The 24,289-nt window shown below is 45.2% G+C and overlaps 1 protein-coding gene across 1 annotated transcript in view; it reads right to left on the bottom strand.

Annotated features, from left to right (window-relative positions):
* The window catches only part of PSMA3 (proteasome 20S subunit alpha 3), a 178,253-nt gene that overhangs the window by 82,458 nt on the left and 71,506 nt on the right, over positions 1 to 24,289 (bottom strand). Inside the window, exons 6-7 of the mRNA XM_069207452.1 lie at positions 23,919 to 23,991; positions 15,568 to 15,633 (exon numbers count right to left, since the gene is read on the bottom strand). Coding sequence (XP_069063553.1) covers positions 15,568 to 15,633; positions 23,919 to 23,991 — 139 coding nt within the window. The remainder of the gene's footprint in view (positions 1 to 15,567; positions 15,634 to 23,918; positions 23,992 to 24,289) is intronic.

The following is a 24,289-nucleotide window of genomic DNA, read 5'->3' as shown; positions in this document are numbered from 1 at the left end:
GGTTTCCCTAGGTGCCGGCTGAGCTAGAGTCCAAAATCTACAGGTAGGCACTTTGCAAAAAACACCTCTGTTTTCTTTCCAAAAAATGTGATGTGTCCACGTTGCGTTTTGGGGCATTTCCTGTCGCGGGCGCTAGGCCTACCCACACAAGTGAGGTATCATTTTTATCGGGAGACTTGGGGGGAACATAGATTAGCAAAACAAGTGTTATTGCCTCTTGTCTTTCTCTACATTTTTTCCTTCCAAATATAAGAGAGTGTGTAAAAAAGACATCTATTTGAGAAATGCCCTGTAATTCACATGCTAGTATGGTCACCCCGGAATTCAGAGATGTGCAAATAACCACTGCTCCTCAACACCTTATCTTGTGCCCATTTTGGAAATACAAAGTTTTCAGGGTGCAGCTCATTTATTGGCTCTGGGTACCCAGGGTTCTTGATGAACCTACAAGCCCTATATATCCCCGCAACCAGAGGAGTCCAGCAGACGTAACGGTATATTGCTTTCGAAAATCTGACATTGCAGGAAAAAGTTACAGAGTAAAACGTAGAGAAAAATTGCTGTTTTTTTCACCTCAATTTCAATATTTTTCTTTTTCAGTTGTTATTTTCTGTAGGAAACCCTTGTAGGATCTACACAATGACCCCTTGCTGAATTCAGAATTTTGTCTACTTTTCAGAAATGTTTAGGTTTCGGGGATCCAGCATTGGTTTCACGCCCATTACTGTCACTGACTGGAAGGAGGCTGAAAGCACAAAAGATTGTAAAAATGGGGTATGTCCCAGTAAAATGCAAAATTTGTGTTGAAAAATTGGGTTTTCTGATTCAAGTCTGCCTGTTCCTGAAAGCTGGGAAGCTGGTGATTTTAGCACCGCAAACCCTTTGTGATGCCATTTTCAGGGAAAAAACCACAAGCCTTCTTCTGCAGCCACTTTTCCCCATTTTTTTGAAAAAAACTAAATTTTCACTGTATTTTGGCTAATTTCTTGGCCTCCTTCAGGGGAACCCACAAAGTCTGGGTACCTCTAGAATCCCTAGGATGTTGGAAAAAAAGGACGCAAATTTGGCTTGGCTAGCTTATGTGGAAAAAAGTTATGAGGGCCTAAGCGCAAACTGCCCCAAATAGCCAAAAAAAAGCCTGCCACAGGAGGGGGAAAAGGCCTGGCAGCAAAGGGGTTAAAAGAATGTTCTTAGTACAGCTTGACCTACTGTGGCTTGCTGCGCTGCTAAAACATCTACACAATAATGTTTAGTAAATGTATGTGGTGTTGACCAAGTAGATGCTTTACATAATTCAGCCATTGGTATATTTCCTAAGAAGGCCATTGTAGCCCCTTTTTTCCTTGTGTAATGTGCTTTAGGTGCAACTAAGAGTTGTCTTTTAGCTATAAGGTAACATGTTTGGATGCATTTTACTATCCATCTTGCTAAACCTTGTTTTGAAATGGGGTTACCAGTATGAGGTTTTTGAAAGGCCACAAATAACTGTTTAGTTTTCCTGAATGATTTTGTTCTATCTAAGTAATACATTAGAGCTCTTTTAATATCTAATGTATGCAGGGCTCTCTCTGCCACATAATCTGGCTGTGGGAAGAAGACTGGTAGTTCCACTGTTTGATTGATATGAAAAGGTGATACTACTTTAGGAAGAAACTTAGGGTTAGTTTGTAGTAACACTTTGTTTATGTACTTGTATGAACGGTTCTTCAATTGTGGAAGCTTGAATTTCACTAACTCTTCGCAATGATGTAATTGCGACTAGGAATGCGACTTTCCATGTCAAGAATTGTATTTGACATGAGTTCATAGGTTCAAATGGTGGGCTCATAAGTCGCGTAAGCACTATGTTTAGATTCCACGAAGGCACTGGAGGTGTTCTAGGGGGGGGGATGATGCGTTTTAACCCTTCCATGAAGGCTTTGATAACAGAAACTCTAAATAATGAGCTGTGCTGTATATTTTGCAAATATGCGGAAATTACAGTGAGATGTATTTTTATGGAAGAAGCAGCTAAATTTGATTTTTGCAAATGAAGCAAATAGCATACAATATCTTGTATTGATGCTGAAAGAGGAGCAATTTGTTTAGATTGACAGTAATATACAAATATTTTCCATTTGTTGGCATAGCACTGTCCGGTAGTGGGTTTTCTTGCTTGCTTAATTACTTCCATACATTCTGTTGGTAGTTGTAGATACCCACATTCTATGACCTCAGGAGCCAAATCGCTAGATTGAGTGTGTTGGGATTTGGATGCCTTATCTGCCCTTTGTTTTGTGTCAACAGATCAGGTCTGTTTGGGAGTTTGGAGTGTGGTACTACAGACAGGTCTAATAGTATTGTGTAATGTTGACGTGTCCACGTTGGTGCTATGAGTATCAGATTGAGCGTGTTTTGATGCAGTTTGTTGACTAGAAATGGAATGAGTGGGAGAGGGGGAAAAGCGTAAGCAAATATCCCTGACCAATTGATCCATAGAGCATTGCACTTGGATAAGGGATGTGGGTATCTGGATGCAAATATTTGGCACTTTGCGTTTTCGCTGGTGGCAAACAGATCTATGTCTGGTGTTCCCCAATGTTGAAAGTATTTTTGAAGTACTTGAGGGTGAATCTCCCACTCGTGTGTTTGTTGATTTCTGCTGAGAACATCTGGCAATTGGTTGTGTATCCCTGGAATGTATTGTGCTACCAGGTGAATTTGGTTGTGGATTGCCCATTTCCAAATTTTTTGGGATAGGAGTGAGAGTTGGGACGAATGTGTCCCTCCTTGTTTGTTTAGGTAATACATGGTTGTCATGTTGTCTGTTTTGATAAGGATATTCTTCTGAGTGAGAAGAGGCTGAAAAGCTTTGAGTGCTAGGAAGACAGCTAACAACTCTAAGTGACTTATGTGTAGCTGTTTGTGTTCGGCCTCCCATTGTCCTTGAATGTTGTGATTGTTGAGGTGAGCTCCCCAGCCAATCATTGATGCATCTGTTGTAAGCATGGTCTGAGGCACAGGGTCTTGAAATGGCCGCCCTTTGTTTAAGTTTGTGGAATTCCACCACTGAAGGGACATGTATGTTTGGCGGTATATCAACACTAGATCTTGAAGTTGACCCTGCGCCTGTGACTATTGTTGTGCAAGGCACTGTTGCAAGGGCTGTATGTTTAGTCTTGCATGTGAAACAATCGTAATACAGGATGCCATCATGGCCAATACTTTCATCACGAATTTGACAGTGTACTGTTGGCCTGTCTGTATTTGTGCTAATATAAAGTGAAATGCTTGTATTCTTTGTGGATTTGGGCTAGCAAGCGCTTTTTGAGTATTTAGTATCGCCTCTAAATACTGTTGAATTTGCGCAGGTTGTAGTTGTGACTTTTGGTAGTTTATGGAGAACTCTAGAGTGTGCAGGGTTTGTATTAACTAATGGGCATGGTTTTGACACTGTGTATGACTGTTTGATTTTATTAGCCAATCGTCTAGATATGGAAAGACATGAATTTGTTGTCTTCTTAGGTAGGCTGCGACTACCGCCAGGTATTTTGTGAATACCCTGGGAGCTGTTGTTATTCCGAAGGGTAACACTTTGAACTGATAATGCTTTCCTTGAATGACAAACCTGAGATGTTTTCTGTGCGCTGGATAGATGGGTATGTGGAAATACGCATCTTTGAGGTCTAATGTTGCCATGAAATCGTGTTGTTGAAGTAGTGGGATAACATCCCGTAGTGTCACCATGTGAAAGTGTTCTGACAGGATGTAAAGACTGAGGGTTCTGAGATCTAATATTGGTCTTAAGGTCCCGTCCTTTTTGGGAATAAGGAAATACATTGAGTAAACTCCCGTCCCTATTTGATTTTGTGGCACAGCTTCTATTGCTTGTAATGGAGATTTGACTTCTTCTTGCAACAGAGTGATATGGTCTGTGGACAGCTTGTGTGGTTTTGCTGGAATATTTGGTGGAGTTTGTGTCAATTCTATGCAATAGCCATTGCGGATAATTGATAATACCCAGCTGATTGTGGTAATGCCTAGCCAATTGTTGTGGAACTTTTGCAGTCTTCCCCCCACAGGTAAGGTGTGAATTGGGAAGGAATGGCACAAGTCACTGCTTAGTTTGTTGTGAGGCTTGTTTTGACGTTTGATATTTTCCCCTGCCTCTGAGGTACTGGCCTCTGTAAGTGCTTTTGAAAACACCTTGTCGGTATTGAGGTTGGTAGGCAGACTTTGGCTGTGAGGCGGATGCCTCAGCAGTTTGGGCTCTAAATCCACCTCTATATTGGGGTTTATGAAAGTATCCCCTGTATTGTGTGGTATACAGTGCACCCATGGCTTTTGCGGTGTCTGAATCCTTTTTCATCTTTTCTATTGCAGTGTCAACCTCTGGGCCGAAAAATTGCTTTTGGCTGAACGACATATTGAGCACTGCCTGTTGGATTTCAGGCTTGAATCCTAAAGACCTAGGCCATGCATGTCTCCTTATGGTTACAGCAGGGTTGATGGTTCTGGCTGCTGTATCTGCAGAGTTTAGGGCTGACAGGATCTGATTATTAGTGATGGCTTGCCCTTCCTCTACTATCTGTTGTGCCGTTTTTTGCTGTTCTTTGGGGAGAAGTTGTATGATGTCTTTCATCTCATCCCAGTGGGCCATGTCATATCTAGCCAACAATGCCTGAGAGTTGGCTATTCTCCACTGGTTGCCTGCCTGAGATGCCACCCTTTTCCCCGCAGAATCAAACTTCCTACTCTCTTTGTCTGGTGGGGGTGCATCACCTGACAACTGCGAACTTGCGCTCTTCCTGTCAGCACTTACAACTACCGAGTCTGGAGGTAACTGTTGGGTAATCTAGACAGGATCGGAAGGAGGTGGCGTATATTTTTTCTCCACTCTAGGAGTAATTATCCTGGCTTTTACTGGCTCCTTGAATATCTGGTCAGCACGTTTTAGCATGCCGGGAGGATAGGAAGCGACTGATATGTTGCATGCGTAGAGGAGAGTGTATTAAATAGAAAATCATCCTCTAATGGCTCAGTATGCATGGCGACATTTGTAAAGAAATGGCTCCCTGTTGCAGTTACCCCCCACTTTTTGCCTGATACTGATGCTGACTTGACTGAGAAGTGTGCTGGGACCCTGCTAATCAGGCCCCAGCACCAGTGTTCTTTCACCTAAAATATACTTTTGATTCCACAATTGGCACACCCTGGCATCCAGATAAGTCCCTTGTAACTGGTACCCCTGGTACCAAGGGCCCTGATGCCAGGGAAGGTCTCTAAGGGCTGCAGCATATCTTATGCCACCCTGGGGACCCCTCACTCAGCACAGACACACTGCTTGCCAGCTTGTGTGTGCTGATGAGAACAAAACGAGTAAGTCGACATGGCACTCCCCTCAGGGTGCCATGCCAACCTCACACTGCCTATGCAGTATAGATAAGTCACCCCTCTAGTAGGCCTTACAGCCCTAAGGCAGGGTGCACTACACCATAGGTGAGGGCACCAGTGCATGAGCACTATGCCCCTACAGTGTTTAAGCAAAACTTTAGACATTGTAAGTGCAGGGTAGCCATAAGAGTATATGGTCTGGGAGTCTGTCAAAAACGAACTCCACAGCTCCATAATGGCTACACTGAATACTGGGAAGTTTAGTATCAAACTTCTCAGATTAATAAACCCACACTGATACCAGTGTTGGATTTATTAAAAAATGCACACAGAGAGCATCTTAGAGATGCCCCCTGTATTTTACCCAATTGTTCAGTGCAGGACTGACTGGTCTGTGCCAGCCTGCTGCTGAGAGACGAGTGTCTGACCTCATGCGGTGAGAGCCTTTGTGCTCTCTGAGGACAGAAACAAAGCCTGCTCTGGGTGGAGGTGCTTCACACCTCCCCCCTGCAGGAACTGTAACACCTAGCAGTGAGCTTCAAAGGCTCAAGCTTCGTGTTACAATGCCCCAGGGCACTCCAGCTAGTGGAGATGCCCGCCCCCTGGACACAGCCCCCACTTTTGGCGGCAAGTCCAGGAGAAATAATGAGAATAACAAGGAGGAGTCACTGGCCAGTCAGGACAGCCCCTAAGGTGTCCTGAGCTGAGGTGACTCTGACTTTTTGAAATCCTCCATCTTGTAGAAGGAGGATTCCCCCAATAGGGATAGGAATGTGACCCCCTCCCCTTGGGAGGAGGCACAAAGAGGGTGTACCCACCCTCAGGGCTAGTAGCCATTGGCTACTAACCCCCCAGACCTAAACACGCCCTTAAATTTAGTATTTAAGGGCTCCCCTGAACCTAAGAATTTAGATTCCTGCAACTTACCGGAAGAAGAAGGACTGCTGAGCTGAAAAACCCCTGCAGAGGAAGAACAGAAGACACCAACTGCCTTGGCTCCAGACTTACCGGCCTGTCTCCAGCCTTCCAAAGAAACCTGCTCCAGCGACGCTTTCCAAGGGACCAGCGACCTCTGAATCCTCTGAGGACTGCCCAGCTTCAAGAAAGACTAGAAACTCCCGAGGACAGCGGCACTGCTCCAAGAGAACTGCAACTTTGTTACAAGGAGCAGATTTAAAGACCCCTGCAACTCCCCGCAAGAAGCGTGAGGCTTGCAACACTGCACCCGGCGACCCCGACTCGACTGGTGAAGAACAACCAACTCAGGGAGGACCCTCCGGCGACTCTACGACTGTGAGTAACCAAAGTTGTCCCCCCTGAGCCCCCAAAGCGACGCCTGCAGAGGGAATCCCCAGGCTCCCCCTGACCGCGACTGTCTGAACTCCATTTCCCGACGGCTGGAAAAGACCCTGCACCCGCAGCCCCCAGCCCCTAAAGAAACGGAACTTCTGTGCAGGAGTGACCCCCAGGAGGCCCTCTCCCTTGCCCAGGTGGTGGCTACCCCGAGGAGCCCCCCCCTTGCCTGCATCGCTGAAGAGACCCCTTGGTCTCCCATTGAAAACTAAAGGAAACCCGACGCTTGTTTGCACACTGCACCCAGCCGCCCCCGCGCTGCTGAGGGTGTACTTTCTGTGTGGACTTGTGTCCCCCCCGGTGCCCTACAAATCCCCCTGGTCTGCCCTCCGAAGACGCGGGTACTTACCTGCTGGCAGACTGGAACCGGGGCACCCCCCTTCTCTCCATTATAGCCTATGTGTTTTGGGCACCTCTTTGACCTTTGCACCTGACCGGCCCTGAGCTGCTGGTGTGGTAACTTTGGGGTTGCTCTGAACCCCCAACGGTGGGCTACCTTGGACCAAAAACTGAAACCTGTAAGTGACTTACTTACCTGTTAAAACTAACATTACTTTACCTCCCCCAGGAACTGTGAAAATTGCACTGTGTCCACTTTTAAAACAGCTTATTGTGTTTTATGTGAAAAGTATACATGCTAATGAAATGATTCAAAGTTCCTAAAGTACTTACCTGCATACCTTTCAAATGAGATATTACATGTAAAATTTGAACCTGTAGTTCTTAAAATAAACTAAGAAAATATATTTTTCTATAACAAAACCTATTGGCTGGATTTGTCTCTGAGTGTGTGTTCCTCATTTATTGCCTGTGTGTATGTACAACAAATGCTTAACACTACTCCTTTGATAAGCCTACTGCTCGACCACACTACCACAAAATAGAGCATTAGTATTATCTCTTTTTGCCACTATCTTACCTCTAAGGGGAACCCTTGGACTCTTACTCTTGCATACTATTCCTTACTTTGAAATAGTGCATACAGAGCCAACTTCCTACAACATTGTAATACGATGCCGCCCTAGCTATGACTTGAGTGTAGGCTGTACTATCCTGTGGTGGTGAAGGCTTAGAGGGATAGCAATCTGGGTTATTGTCTGGATCATAAAGATCCCATGGATCCACATTGTCCTGCTGCGAATCAAATGAGTGTAATGGTGACTGCATAGGTGTAGGACTGGTAGGCGGAAAAATCTGTAAGTGTGGAGAGTGAGGAGACTGAGGAGGAGAAAATTGAGGAGGTGGAGGGTTCTCCTTTGTTCTTGGCACTTTAGCTGGAGGCTGTGTAGTGTCCAATCCCTCTTGAAAGGCTCATTTTCTCTTTGGTTTTGGAGGAGGTGCGGTTAAAATTCTGCCAGTCTCTTTATGGATGTGAATCCTAGCTTGCCTTTCATCCATTGCCTCTATTTGTGAGTCCCCCTCAGTAGCTTTGTGGCTTTCTTTAAGTACTTGTGAAAGTCCATGCTCATCAGTATAAATAGGCTTTTTCGGCTCCAAAGCTGTTTTTTTTGGTATCGAAAAAGTAGGGGTTGAGGATGGCCTCGGCTCCGAAAACGATTTTCGAGATTTCGCCTCAAAAGAGAGATGTTTGCTCGTCTCTGAGACAGAGCCTCGACTCGAGTCAGATGGCTTCAGAGGAGTGGCCTTTTTCGGTGCCGAATTTGTGGGTTGGTCACCGAAGGTCTTTTTTCAGGTCGAGCCATGGCCTTCAGGCAGCGGCGTCCCCAAGGCCTTATGTTTCGGCTTGGATGGGACAGGGGCAGGCGTACTCACGTGCTGTTCTGCCGTGACTGGTCTGTCCTCCTCGGATTCCTGCTCGGAGTCGGATCCTCGAACGGAGACAGCAGAGTCTGCATGATCTCCTCCTCTTCGACGTCGAGACGTTCGTTGTTTTTTGATGCCATCTCGAGTCTCTGTGCTCTTCTGTCTCAGAGCCTTTTCTTGGATCGGAAGGATCTGCAGACCTAACAATTTTCTTCCCGATGGTCTGGGGAAAGGCATAGATTACAGACGAGATGTTGGTCTGTGTAAGGAAATTTAGCGTGGCACCGAGGACCGAATTGGAATGGAGTCCTGTCCATGAGGCTAGAATTGGGTGCTGGCGCCCCGAAGGGCGAGTAAAGATGTTTGATCCGACTGTACCGAAGTGTCGATAGAAGGTGGAACGCGATCGAAACCAAAGAGAAATAATGAGTTTTCAAGCTTTTCCAACTCAAACTATCGGGGCGAAAGGAAACACGTCCGAACCCGATGGTGGAAAGAAAACAATCTAACATGGAGTTGATGCCCATGCGCAATGGAGCCGAAGAGGAGGAGTCACTCGATCCCGTGACTCAAAAACACTTCTTTGAAGAAAAACAACTTGTAACACTCCGAGCCCAACACTAGATGGCAGACGTATGCACAGCATGTGTATCTGCAGCTACACATGCCATCTAACACAATATATATATATATATATATATATATATATATATATATATATATATATATATATATTTGGAAAATGTCACTTACCCAATGTACATCTGTTCGTGGCATGAGACGCTGCAGATTCACATGCTTTGCACATCCCGCCATCTAGTGTTGGGCTCGGAGTGTTACAAGTTGTTTTCTTCGAAGAAGTCTTTCGAGTCACGAGATCGAGGGACTCCTCCCCTTTCGGCTCCAATGCGCATGGGCGTCGACTCCATCTTAGATTGTTTTCCCCGCAGAGGGTGAGATAGGAGTTGTGTATCATAGTAATAGTCCCCTTGCAATGGAGTAAACATGTATGTACATAATGTAGTTTAAAGTGATATATGTACAAATTTACACATGTTCAAGATCAACTGCAAATGGCTACAGGTGCCCGGGGAGGCGGGTGGGCGCATGTGAATCTGCAGCGTCTCATGCCACAAACAGATGTACACTGGGTAAGTGACATTTTCCGTTCAATGGCATGTGTAGCTGCAGATACACATGCTTTGCATAGACTAGTAAGCAGTTATCTCCCCAAAAGCGGTGGTTCAGCCTGTAGGAGTTGAAGTTGTTTGAAACAATGTTCGTAGTACTGCTTGGCCTACTGTGGCTTGTTGTGCTGTTAACACATCCACGCAGTAGTGCTTGGTAAACATATGAGGCGTAGACCATGTGGCTGTCTTACATATTTCAGTCATTGGAATGTTTCCTAGAAAGGCCATGGTAGCACCTTTCTTTCTAGTTGAGTGTGCCCTCGGTGTAATAGGCAGTTCTCTTTTTGCTTTGAGATAGCAGGTTTGAATGCATTTAACTATCTAGCAATGCCTTGTTTGGAAATTGGATTTCCCGTATGAGGTTTTTGGAAAGCAACAAATAATTGTTTTGTTTTCCGAATTTGTTTTGTTCTGTCAATGTAGTACATTAACGCTCTTTTGATGTCCAATGTATGTAGTGCTCTCTCAGCTACAGAATCTGGCCGTGGGAAGAACACTGGTAGTTCTACTGTTTGATTCAAGTGGAACGGTGATATGACTTTTGGTAAAAAATTTGGATTTGTCCGTAGAACTACTTTATGCTTGTGTGTTTGAATAAATGGTTCTTGTATGGTAAATGCTTGGATTTCACTGACTCTTCTTAGAGATGTGATGGCAATTAAAAATGCAACTTTCCATGTTAAATATTGCATTTCACATGAGTGCATGGGCTCAAAGGTGGCCCCATGAGTCGTGTTAAGACAATGTTGAGGTTCCATGAAGGAACTGGTGGTGTTCTTGGTGGTATAATTCTTTTTAGGCCTTCCATAAAGGCTTTTATGACTGGTACCCTAAACAGTGAAGTTGAGTGGGTAATCTGCAAGTAAGCTGAAAGATGTATCTTAATGGATGAAAAAGCTAGTTTTGACTTTTGCAAATGTAGCAAGTAGCTTACGATGTCTTTAGCAGATGCGTGTAAGGGTTGGATTTGGTTATTATGGCAATAATAAACCAACCTTTTCCACTTATTTGCATAGCAATGTCTAGTGGTTGGTTTTCTAGCCTGTTTTATGACTTCCATACATTCCTGTGTAAGGTCTAAGTGTCCGAACTCTAAGACTTCAGGAGCCAAATTGCTAGATTCAGCGATGCTGGATTGGGGTGTCTGATCTGTTGATTGTGTTGAGTTAACAGATCTGGTCTGTTTGGTAGTTTGACATGAGGCACTACTGAAAGGTCTAGTAGTGTTGTGTACCAAGGTTGTCTTGCCCAAGTTGGTGCTATGAGTATGAGTTTGTTTTGACTCAACTTGTTTACTAGATATGGAAGGAGTGGGAGAGGGGTAAAAGCGTATGCAAATATCCCTGACCAACTCATCCATAACGCATTGCCCAGAGACTGATTTTGTGGGTACCTAGATGCGAAGTTTCGGCATTTTGCGTTTTCTTTTGTTGCAAACAGGTCTATTTGTGGTGTTCCACAATTTTGGAAGTAAGTGGGTAGTACTTGTGGGTGAATTTCCCATTCGTGGATCTGTTGGTGATCCCGAGAGATTGTCTGCTAATTGATTCTGAATCCCTGGAATGAACTGTGCTATGCAGCGAATGTGGTTGTGTATCGCCCAATGCCATATTTTCTGTGTCAGGAGACACATCTGTGTTGAGTGTGTTCCTCCCTGTTTGTTTAGGTAATAAATTGTTGTCATGTTGTCTGTTTTGACAAGAATGTGTTTGTGGCTTATTATTGGTCGAAATGCTTTTAACGCTAGAAATACTGCCAATAGTTCTAAGTGATTTATGTGAAACTGTCTTTGCCGAGAGTCCCATTGCCCCTGAATGCTGTGTTGATTGAGGTGTGCTCCCCACCCTATCATGGAGGCATCTGTAGTTATTACGTATTGAGGCACTGGGTCTTGAAAAGGCCACCCTTGGTTTAAATTTATATTGTTCCACCATTGAAGCGAGGTGTATGTTTGGCGGTCTATCAACACTAGATCTAGAAGTTGACCCTGTGCCTGTGACCATTGTGATGCTAGGCACTGTTGTAAGGGCCGCATGTACAATCTTGCGTTTGGGACAATGGCTATGCATGAGGATATCAAGCCTAGAAGTTTCATTACTATTTTGACTTGTATTCTTTGGTTTGGATACATGACATGTATTATATTGTGAAATGCATTTACTCTTTGTGGACTTGGAGTGGCAATCGCTTTTGCTGTGTCGATTGTTGCCCCTAAGTATTGCTGTGTTTGGCACGGCTGAAGGTGCGACTTTGTGTAGTTGATTGAGAAACCTAGTTTGTGTATGGTTTCTATGACGTACTTTGTGTGTTGTACACACCGTTTTAGTGTGTTGGTTTTGATTAACCAATCGTCCAGGTACGGGAAGACATGTATATGCTGCCTTCTGATATGCGCAGCTACTACTGCCAGGCATTTTGTAAAAACTCTTGGCGCAGTTGTTATTCCGAATGGCAAGACCTTGAATTGGTAATGTACCCCTTGGAATACAAATCTTAGGTACTTTCTGTGTGAAGGATGTATTGGTATATGGAAATATGCATCCTTTAGGTCTAGTGTTGTCATGTAGTCTTGTTGTTTGAGCAGTGGGATTACGTCTTGTAATGTCACCATGTGAAAATGGTCTGATTTGATGTAGGTATTTAATGTTCTGAGATCTAATATAGGTCTCAGTGTTTTGTCCTTTTTGGGTATGAGAAAGCACAGAGAGTAAACTCCTGTTCCTTTCTGTTGAATTGGTACTAATTCTATTGCTCCTTTTTGTAGCAATGCCTGGACTTCTAGTCCTAGAAGATCCATGTGTTGGTTTGACATATTGTGTGTTTTCGGTGGAATGTTTGGAGGGAATCTGAGAAATTCTATGCAATAACCATGCTGGATAAATGTCAGTACCCAAGTGTCTGTTGTTATCCCCTCCCAATGTTTGTAAAAATTGCTTAGTCTCCCCCCCCCCCCCCAGGTGTTATGTGTTGGGGATTTGTGACTTGGAAGTCACTGCTTGTTGTGAGGAGGTTTGGGGCTTTGGAACTTCCCTCTATTCTTTTGGAATTGTCCCCCTCTATATTGCCCCCGAAAACTTCCCCGCTGATATTGACTTTGATAAGTGGGCCTTGTTTGTGAGGTTGTGGGTTCTGTAGCCTGTCCTCGAAACCCCCCTCTAAACTGTGTTTTGCGAAATGTGCCTCTGCTCTGTGGGGAGTAGAATGCGCCCATGGCTTTGGCCGTATCAGTGTCTTTTTTAAGTTTTTCTATAGCAGTGTCCACCTCCCGCCCAAACAACTGCTGTCCATTAAAAGGCATATTCAGCACAGCTTGTTGTATTTCCGGCTTGAATCCTGACGTACGCAACCATGTGTGTCTCCTTATTGTTACTGCAGTATTTACTGTCCTTGCAGCTGTATCTGCTGCATCCATTGCTGACCGTATCTTATTATTTGAGATACTTTGCCCTTCCTCCACCACTTGTTGTGCCCTTTTTTGGAACTCTTTGGGTAAGTGTTCTATGAAATGCTGCATTTCGTCCCAATGAGCCCTATCATATCTTGCCAGAAGCGCTTGTGAGTTGGCAATGCGCCATTGGTTTGCTGCTTGTGCTGCAACCCTTTTCCCAGCAGCGTCAAATTTGCGACTCCTCGTCTGGAGGTGGTGCGTCTCCCGAGGTGTGAGAGTTTGCTCTCTTGCGAGCTGCCCCTACTACCACAGAGTCTGGTGTTAATTGCTGCGTGATATACACAGGGTCTGTAGGCGGTGGCTTGTACTTTTTCTCCACCCTTGGAGTTATGGCCCTGCCCTTCACAGGCTCCTGAAACACCTGTTGAGTGTTTTAGCATTCCAGGTAGCATAGGTAAGCTCTGGTATTGGCTATGAGTGGAGGATAGTGTATTAAACAAAAAGTCATCCTCAATCGGTTCTGCATGCAGGGTGACATTATGAAAAGCCGCTGCCCTAGAGACCACCTGCGTGTAGGATGTACTGTCCTCAGGTGGGGACGGTCTCGCTGGGTAACAGTCTGGGCTGTTATCTGATACTGGCGCATCATAAAGGTCCCATGCGTCGGGATCGTCCTGACTCATCGCAGTATGTGTTGGGGATTGCATCAGTGGTGGAGTGACTACCGGTGATGTGTGCATTGATGGTGGTAGAGATGGTGGCAGAGTTGTCTGTCTTGCCACCTTCGCCTGTGGCTGCTTGTCCTTGTCTTGAAAGGCAAGTCTTCTTTTAATTTTAATTGGGGGAAGAGTGCTTATCTTCCCTGTGTCCTTTTGAATGTGGAGCCTCCTTTGAGTGTAGTCTGGCTCCATTGACTCCAGCTCTTGTCCGAACTTATGTCCTTGTATTTGGCAGGACAATCCCTGTTCCTCTGTGTAGGAACCTGATTTCGGTTCCGAGGCTGGATGTTTCGGAATGGAAACCTTTTCGGTAGCCTTTTTCGGCTCCGACGACACTTTCTTTATTTTCGGCGTAGTGCTTTCTCGGTGCCGACCCATTTCGGTGTCACTGTCTCGGTGCCGAACTTGCTCGGAGCCACTGTCTCGGGCTCGAGATTGCTGTGTGCTGGTATCTCGACCGGAATCGGATGACTTAGACACAAGCGTGCCCTTTTTAGGTGCCGATGATCGGTCACCTATTTTACGGGTTAAGCCATGGCCTGTTGGCGGTGGCGTCCCCTGTGCTTTTGTGGTCTTCTCTTGAGTTTTATGTTTCGACGTCTTACTCACGGTTTTAGGCGTTTCTTCAGGATCGAGCTCGTCCAAGTCCGACTCCTGGATGGAGAAGGTTTCCTCTTCCTCCTCCAAAAGCCTTTGTCCTGTCGGTGCCGACGCCATTTGCAGTCTTCTCACTCTTCGGTCTCTTAATGTCTTCCACGACCTAAACTCTCGACAGGCTTCACAAGTATCTTCCTGGTGTTCTGGAGACAAACACAAGTTACAGACCAGGTGCTGATCTGTATAAGGATACTGGTTGTGACATTTTGGGCAGAAGTGGAATGGGGTCCGTTCCATCAGCCTTGAAGAGACACGTGGCCGGGCCGACCAGGCCCCGACGGGGGATCGAAAAAACCCCGAAGGGCCACCGGAGCTCTTCAAAAGTCGGTGTCGATCTGTAGTAACTAACCCGATACCGAACGCAAACAATACCGTCAAATTTTCCGAGATTCTAACTAATTTTCCGAACCTAACCACGGAGCGAAAAAGAACACTTCCGAACCCGATGGCGGAAAAAAAACAATCTAAGATGGAGTCGACGCCCATGCGCAATGGAGCCGAAAGGGGAGGAGTCCCTCGATCTCGTGACTCGAAAGACTTCTTCGAAGAAAACAACTTGTAACACTCCGAGCCCAACACTAGATGGCGGGATGTGCAAAGCATGTGTATCTGCAGCTACACATGCCATCGAACATATATATATATATATATATATATATATATATATATATATATAACAGAGAAAGAGAGGGAGAGGCAGATAGTATGACTTTTTCATTCTCTGACTATTTGTTTAGGAGGGATATAATAGACACTGCTTATACTTCCATGTAAAACATTGTAGTTCTTTAAGATAAGGAGCAAAGCACAATACTGGTTCTTACATTTATTAATAGTTTGAATAGCACATGGCGAACCGCAGATCGGAGCAATCTTGGAAGTTCTCCTGCAAGCCCAAGATAAAGAGGGGGGCAGAGTTTTGTGAGTGAAACCTTGCATACGACTCCTCCATTTGTATTGGACCGGTTTGTAGCCCGCAGATTCACAGAGACCAGCCTTAAACTTTAGTTTTCAGGGAAATTACTAAATACAATGGTGGTTTTATAGATATGTGCATTATACATACCACAAAATGGTTAAATGGGTAATGGCTCAAAAACATACAGAATTAACATCATTTTACCTGGAGCTTTTCAATCTCTGTCTTTGCAGCTTGCCGTGCTTTGCCAACTGAACAGCCCCAATAGCCCTTAAAGAAATAAGGAAAGGCACAGCATTTTACAAAGGGCTTCTAAATAATTAAATGTTATTACTTTAAAAAAGGGAAATAACCTAGTAATAATTAAATTTGCGCACTATCAATACTTTGTCTGAACAATCAATTTGGCTGACCTCCCCATTGAGAACATCAGCTCTAATATGTGGAACTGACTAACTGAAATATAGCCTAAAACTGGAGGGGTATTCTCTCAATCTGGAAAGGTAATGTTACATTGAAAGGGCTCAAGGGTTTTCTACCCCACCCGCCCTAAAAAAAACAAATTCTTTTGGAGTGGGGGGGACAGGAGACTGCGCAGGCTCCAAGATGCACCCTAGGCAGCATCACAGCAAGTAGACTACGATCTTGAGGTGCGCACACGGAGTCACACGACCCCACCATTTTCAATCCAGACACTCATAATTTTACAGAGGGAGTCGGTAGGCTGTCCCTACATGGGAAACAAGCACACAGGTCTGTGCCCCTTACTTACCAGAACTGCTGTATCCACTGCCCTTCTCTCTTAGTCAGGGTAGAGAGAATGGTGCTTATCCTTGACTAGAGATGTGCTCTGTGTGCCAGCTCGAAACTGGAGATATAGAGTGATGTCTCATAACCTTTAAACCAGGGTCCATCAGCTGGGATGCAGGAGTGCCAGGCACACAGAAAAATAGTTGCACATGGTTATCCAGTAAAGGACAAAGTGAGGATGGTACAACTTCCCAAAGTCATGCAGAGGAAATTCATCCCAACGAAATGTTGCTAAGTAGGTCTTGACATGGAAGCAATCTACTGGTTTAACTTTTAAAACAAAATCATGTAGTCATGTGTCACAGTTTTTTTTTTAATACATATTGTAGGAAGCTGCCTATCTATGTAGTGACCAATATAGGGGTACACCATGCAGATAGTTCAGGAGACACTTATTGGCTTACAGGGTGTAAGGAAATGCCTCCTTGGCATGGTTACCCCCTGACTTTTTGCCTTTGCTGATGCTATGTTTTGAATTGAAAGTGTGCTGAGGCCTGCTAACCAGGCCCCAGCACCAGTGTTCTTTCCCTAACCTGTACTTTTGTATCCACAATTGGCACACCCTGGCATCCAGGTAAGTCCCTTGTAACTGGTACCTCTGGTACCAAGGGCCCTGATGCCAGGGAAGGTCTCTAAGGGCTGCAGCATGTCTTATGCCACCCTGGAGACCCCTCACTCAGCACAGACACACTGCTTACCAGCTTGTGTGTGCTAGTGAGAACAAAATGAGTAAGTCGACACGGCACTCCCCTCAGGGTGCCATGCCAGCCTCTCACTGCCTATGCAGTATAGGTAAGACACCCCTTTAGCAGACCTTACAGCCCTAAGGCAGGGTGCACTATACCATAGGTGAGGGCACCAGTGCATGAGCACTGTGCCCCTACAGTGTCTAAGCCAAACCTTAGACATTGTAAGTGCAGGGTAGCCATAAGAGTATATGGTCTGGGAGTCTGTCAAACACGAACTCCACAGCACCATAATGGCTACACTGAAAACTGGGAAGTTTGGTATCAAACTTCTCAGCACAATAAATGCACACTGATGCCAGTGTACATTTTATTGTAAAATACACCCCAGAGGGCACCTTAGATGTGCCCCCTGAAACCTTAACCGACTATCTGTGTAGGCTGACTGGTTCCAGCAGCCTGCCACAACCGAGACATGTTGCTGGCCCCATGGGGAGAGTGCCTTTGTCACTCTGAGGCCAGTAACAAAGCCTGCACTGGGTGGAGATGCTAACACCTCCCCCAGGCAGGAGCTGTCACACCTGGCGGTGAGCCTCAAAGGCTCACCCCTTTGTGCCAGCACCGCAGGACACTCCAGCTAGTGGAGTTGCCCGCCCCCTCCGGCCACGGCCCCCACTTTTGGCGGCAAGGCCGGAGAAAATAATGAGAATAACAAGGAGGAGTCACTGGCCAGTCAGGACAGCCCCTAAGGTGTCCTGAGCTGAAGTGACTAACTTTTAGAAATCCTCCATCTTGCAGATGGAGGATTCCCCAATAGGATTAGGGATGTGACCCCCCTCCCCTTGGGAGGAGGCACAAAGAGGGTGTACCCACCCTCAGGGCTAGTAGCCATTGGCTACTAACCCCCCAGACCTAAACACGCCCTTAAATTTAGTATTTAAGGGCTTCCCTGAACCTAAAACTTTAGATTCCTGAAACTAGAAGAAGAAGAAGACTGCTGAGCTGAAAAACCCCTGCAGAGGAAGAACAGAAGACACCAACTGCTTTGGCCCCAGACTTACCGGCCTGTCTCCTGCCTTCCAAAGAAACCTGCTCCAGCGACGCTTTCCAAGGGACCAGCGACCTCTGAATCCTCTGAGGACTGCCCTGCTTCAAGAAAGACACGAAACTCCCGAGGACAGCGGCACTGCTCCAAAAGAACTGCAACTTTGTTTCAAGGAGCAGATTTAAAGACCCCTGCAACTCCCCGCAAGAAGCGTGAGACTTGCAACACTGCACCCGGGGACCCCGACTCGACTGGTGGAGAACCAACACCTCAGGGAGGACCCTCCGGCGACTCCGAGACCGTGAGTAACCAAAGTTGTCCCCCCTGAGCCCGCACAGCGACGCCTGCAGAGGGAATCCCCAGGCTCCCCCTGATCGCGACTGCCTGAACTCCATTTCCCGACGGCTGGAAAAGACCCTGCACCCGCAGCCCCCAGCACCTAAAGGAACGGAACTCCTGTGCAGGAGTGACCCCCAGGAGGCCCTCTCCCTTGTCCAGGTGGTGGCTACCCCGAGGAGCCCCCCCCTTGCCTGCCTGCAACGCTGAAGAGATCCCTTGATCTCCCATTGAAATCTACAGAGAACCCGACGCTTGTTTGCACACTGCACCCGGCCGCCCCCGCGCTGCTGAAGGTGTACCCCCTGGTCTGCCCTCCGAAGACGCGGGTACTTACCTGCTGGCAGACTGGAACCGGGGCACCCCCTTCTCTCCATTGAAGCCTATGTGTTTTGGGCACCTCTTTGACCCCTGCACCTGACCGGCCCTGAGCTGCTGGTGTGGTAACTTTGGGGTTGCTCTGAACCCCCAACGGTGGGCTACCTTGGACCCAAAACTGAGACCTGTAAGTGACTTACTTACCTGATAAAAATAACAATACTTTACCTCCCCCAGGAACTGTGAAAATTGCACTGTGTCCACTTTTAAAACAGCTATTTGGGTTTTATGTGAAAAGTATATATGCTACTGTAATTATTCAAAGTTCCTAAAGTACTTACCTGCAATACCTTTCAAATGAGATATTACATGTAGAATTTGAACCTGTGGTTCTTAAAATAAACTAAGAAAATATATTTTTCTATAACAAAACCTATTGGCTTGATTTGTCTCTGAGTGTGTGTTCCTCATTTATTGCCTGTGTGTATGTACAACAAATGTTTAACACTACTCCTTTGATAAGCCTACTGCTCGACCACACTACCACAAAATAGAGCATTAGTATTATCTCTTTTTGCCACTATCTTACCTCTAAGGGGAACCCTTGGACTCTGTGCATGCTATTCCTTACTTTGAAATAGCACATACAGAGCCAACTTCCTACATGACCCTTTTTGCCCCCTGCAATATTTGCTGTTAGTATGAGTAAGCGAGATGATGTGTGGAGCAGTGTGGAGGAAACAGGCCAAAACCTAATTCAAACCCAGAGTCTGTTTGTAGCTTTCTGCTCAAGTGTTTGCAACAGAGGCTTCATGCCCTAGTGTTGTGTGACTGTCTCCTGCCTTAGTGCATGTATGCTACAAATGTCAAAGAAGGGTCCAGCAAACAAAGTAAGATAAACAGTGCAAAATGTATGCCCACTATGCAACACATCCAGCAAGAGCAGATCCCAACAGCTAACTGACTGCTGTCTGGAATCCTCACTTTGTTTGTGCAGCGCGTGACAAGTCAAGCAACAATAACCACACGTGCATAGAATCTACAGGGAACACTGAACAATGCACTTTACCACATCACCTTCTCTCTCCCGCTCCCGCTCCCCCTCCCTTTAGAAACAAAAACAAAAATAACAAACGGATGTAATAAAACTTACAGAATGAGAACTTTATAGAAAATTACAGGGAGCATCACCACCAAACCATTCAACGTAAATATCTAACAATCCAGCGACCATACCATATAAGGATTATGAGAGTACAAATTCATTCTTCTCTTGGGAACCTTCTGGTGCGGGTACCTACAGAACTTATACCCAACCCAATCTCTCAGCAGTGCAACCCACTATGGCAAATCCCCAAAGCACACACAAGTTTCCTTCTGCACCACTGTCAGAATCAAATTGAGTACTTATGGGTTGTAGCCAATGTGCTCAGTCAGCATCCTGACCAGGGCCTTTCCTCTTGTGCACTATACTCACTTGTTCAGGTGCAAATTTCACTAACTGCCTCTTGTTCCTCCAACTTGTTCCCAAAACAAGCGCACCACTTTTACTGACCCTGTTCACTTGTACAGGCACAGAGAATTTTGACTCTCCATTCTTATTTCTCATGGGATTTTTAATCATGACCCAGTCACCTATCATTCGATCTATCACTGTTTGACCATGTTTTCTATCAAAAGTTTGCTTCATGCTCGCTTGTTGCAAAATCACCTTTGAAGCTAGATCATCTCTATTCACACTCCAGCCATTGTGAGTTCTCTCACCCGGCCAGGATGAAAACAATGGCATGTACACATTCCTGCCCCTCAACAATACAAAAAAAAAAAAGGGGTCAGGCCTGTGGTACAATGTGGAGACATACTATAAGCGTGACAAACGTGCCTACGTCCAACCCAGAAGACAAAGCAGTCTGCACACCCTCCTAAATGACTGTTGCCCGGCTCAACTAGAACCGTTGAGAAAGGCAAATACAGAGTTAGACTGAGTTGTATGATATCCATGCTAGCCAAAAATCTTCTCATGCAGTCGGGCACAGTGTGTACCATTGTTCGTAACCACAATATTGGGTGTAGCCCCCAAAACACAAATATGATCCAAAGATTTGACAACCGTTTTAGTGTCTGGTGACTCCACTAATGAATGACGCATCCATTTTGAAAAGTAATCAATGAATATGGTATACCTCATGTTACTCGGTAATGAGAAAAAAAGCCCTGAAAAATCCAGACGCACTTTTTCCATAAGCACTCTTCGGAAAAGGTGTCAGATGCAGGGGTGTATGCATACCCCTCCAATGATTGTCGGATGATTGTCGGATAGGAGACACTCAGGACATTTGTCAATCATAAGCTTGACCTGACTGTCCAAAGCAGGCCACCAGTAGTGCTGCTTGATTTTCATGCATGTGTTGGTGGACCCTACATAGCCTAAATGTGCCTGAGATACAATGGCATTGTGCAATTTTGTAGGTGAAACAAAACAATCTCCTCCAAGCGTGATTCCACTGACCACAGGTAACTCCTCTGCCATCTGGGAAACGGTTTTCAGATCTTCCTTTAAACACCTCCACTCTGGCCAACCATGCTCAATGTACTCAATCACCTTACTCAAGATGCCATCTTCAGCTTAAGCGCTAGCCACTGCATCTAACAACGCTACACATTCCATATCTTCTGGCAAAACATCATCCTCGACATCAAGAGCATGCGCAATGGTGATGAAATTGTACTCCTGCAATTTAGAGACACATCTGGCGAGCCTGGCGGACCATATTATTGCAGAGCAATTGATGAAAACATGCACTAGTGTTTTGTGGTCTGTGTTCAACTCAAGCTTGGTACCCCATATGTGTATCCTGAATTTATGTACAGCGCATACGCATGCTACAGTTTGCTGCTCAGTGGTGTAGTACTGACACTCGTACAGCCTTAATTTCCTTGGACCAAAGGCAATGATTTTTCACTACCTGCAACCTGTTGACTCAACACAGTCCCTAAACTACCGGTGCTGGCATCCACCGTGATGACAGATAGGCAATTCACACAGAATCCACGTAACGCTAGAGCTGATACAATTAGACTGCAGACATTCTCAGAGTCTTTCTCCAGTTTATATGACCATATGAATTTCTGCCTCTTTCTTAGTAACACTCATGGACTCTACAGCCTGTGCATAACCTGGACAAAACATGCATAGTATTCAGCAAGAACCAGGAACGATCTCAATGAATCTTAGTCCACTGGTGTCTTTTCTTCCTTGATTACCTTAATGAGTGACCTTTTAGGTTTTATGCTATCAGATGATAAATATGCCCAAGATATTTGTTAGAAATGGGGTCTATGGATGGCAGTCAGTTTACACTCTGTCCAAGCAGGGACCCTTACTCTAGTCAGGGTAAGGAGATACACAGCTCAGATAACCTCTGCTAACCCCCTTGGTAGCTTGGCACAAGCAGTCAAGCTTATCTCAGAGGCAATGTGTAAAATATTTGTACAAACAAATACATTAACACAGTGAAAACACCACAAAAGCACTTAACACTTTAGAAATATAGTCAATATTTATCTGAGTAAAATAAGACCAAAACAACACAAATCCAACATACACAAGCAAAGTTATGATTTTTCAAAGATTACACTTCAATAGTGTGCAGCACAAATGCTGCAATTTGGTGTTATGTCGTTCCCAACATTCCGTAGCCAATGGTGCCGGTTTCAGAGTCACACAGATCTCCAGGTACAGTACCTTTGGTAACAAAGAAACAGCTGGTGCATGGAGTAGGGGAGGTGAGACGTCGCTGGATCTGGTGCAACGTTGGTTCCTTACTGCAGAGCAGGGTAGGTGATGCAGCATCGGTGCAAGGCATTGGTCCCTGACAAACGGGCGGGGTCGATGAATCTGGTGGGTCAAGACACAGGGGGTGACCTCATGGGATCATGTTCATGCCCCAGTGCTTCTGGTGCCGCAGCAGAGTCTGGTGTCACAGACATCAGTGACACTGGGACTCGTGGGACTTCAGCAAGGTTGCGGCGGCATTGGTTGCGGTTTTCACATTCCAGCTGGGACCACTGCTTTGGGTTGCAGGCAAGGATGTGGAGTCGCCCCCGGCGCCAGTTCTGGAGTCGTCTGCAGATGGTGTGTGCCTGGATCTACTTGTTTCTCACCAGAACTCACTTCCAAGGGCCCAGAACTGGATTGGCACCACTTGGCAAGTCAGGCTCCTCAGCAAGACTACCCAGGTGCTGGCAGGTGAAGTTTTTGATGCCCCTGAAACTTCTTAACAGGCGGTAAGCTCAATCCAAGCCTTTGGAGAAACTGCACTCAAGATGTAAAGTTCAGTCCCTTCTCTTTAATCTCTCAAATGACCTTGTGGTGTGGCCCATGTTTTATCAGCTGCACAGGACATCTTTAAACACTTCAGCAAAATACTGAATTCAAAACTCTCTGTAGGGACTCACATGGCCTTGAAAAGTAGAGATTCAAAATAGTTTTTTGATCTTTCCAAACAATACCGCCAGAGGAGAAAGGTCGACTTTCAGGCATGGTCTGATACTGTGCCTTTTTATGTACAAATGGTTAGATCAACTCTGTAATATCAAGGCCCCTTTGGAATGCTTCCTTGTCTCTCTGCCTTGTGGAGGGCATCTGAGCATACCACAATGCTCTGAAGACATACTCATATCACCAGGCATATGGCTCATCTAAGTCTGTTATTTCTTCTCTGCTAACCAGTGCTTAATTTGCGCCAGTAGTTTCCAGTGCACTTAATTGTAAACTGTAATTGTAAACACCGGCACTTGTGACAATGTCTGGCTAATTTAGTGATGACCACAACAACAGTTTATTATTATTCAATATACATTAAAGAGGACTAGTACCTGCCGCCCAAGCCATTCTTATAGCTTTGGGGGCCTGGAATAGTCCGAATTGCCACACTTGTTGTAGTGTAATGGTTAGTAGTCATTTTGGTACTATCATTGGCAACTTGGTTGGGGCAATAGGTGATGCTAGCTGTAGTGACTTCCTGACGAGAGCTGTGGCACTTATTTGTTTTATACAATCCCTTTTTTCCTTCCTCATAACAAAATGCTCCACAGCATCAAATTAAAGAGTGAAAAACAACACAGTATCTTCAGAAGTATGACCTACATCTACAACATGAAACAAAAAAAAGATATCTGTGAAATGGAGTACATGAGGAGCGCTCTGCACTGCAATATCAAGAAGTACAAACGAAAAGGAACAGCAGCACCAAGAACTCACAGGTTCATAGTCATCTTAATTAATCTTCAGGTGGTAAATGTTAAGCTGAGACAAAACCAAAATTGTGAATATAGAAATGAAATATAACAATACTTACATAAGAGATACCTGATGGATCAATCATATAAAGCTGAGCTCCGTCATCTTCATTATAAGATCCCATCATAAAACTGAAAAAGTTCAGAGAGAAAATGAATTGTGGTTGAAAAAGCGGTCTACAAAAGGACAAACTGTGATTCTTTAAAATAATGTTTTAACATTAAAGACACCTACAACTCCATTTAGACATGTGTATTAGGTCTTTAAAACTGAAAAGACATGATTCAAAGGGATAGCTCTCACGACTCACATGGTAATAGACTCTTCCACCAGTGGTTATATAGGATGTATTAAGCTGACTTTACTATTATAAAGTGTTCACTTTCTTCATAAACAGACTAACATGAACAGAACCAATCACCACATCCG

The sequence above is a fragment of the Pleurodeles waltl genome, chromosome 9, assembly GCF_031143425.1.
Source record: "Pleurodeles waltl isolate 20211129_DDA chromosome 9, aPleWal1.hap1.20221129, whole genome shotgun sequence".
In the NCBI taxonomy this organism is placed as follows: Eukaryota; Metazoa; Chordata; class Amphibia; order Caudata; family Salamandridae; genus Pleurodeles; species Pleurodeles waltl.
Note: the sequence above shows the minus strand (reverse complement) of the source record. Positions and strands in the feature narration are given on the sequence as shown.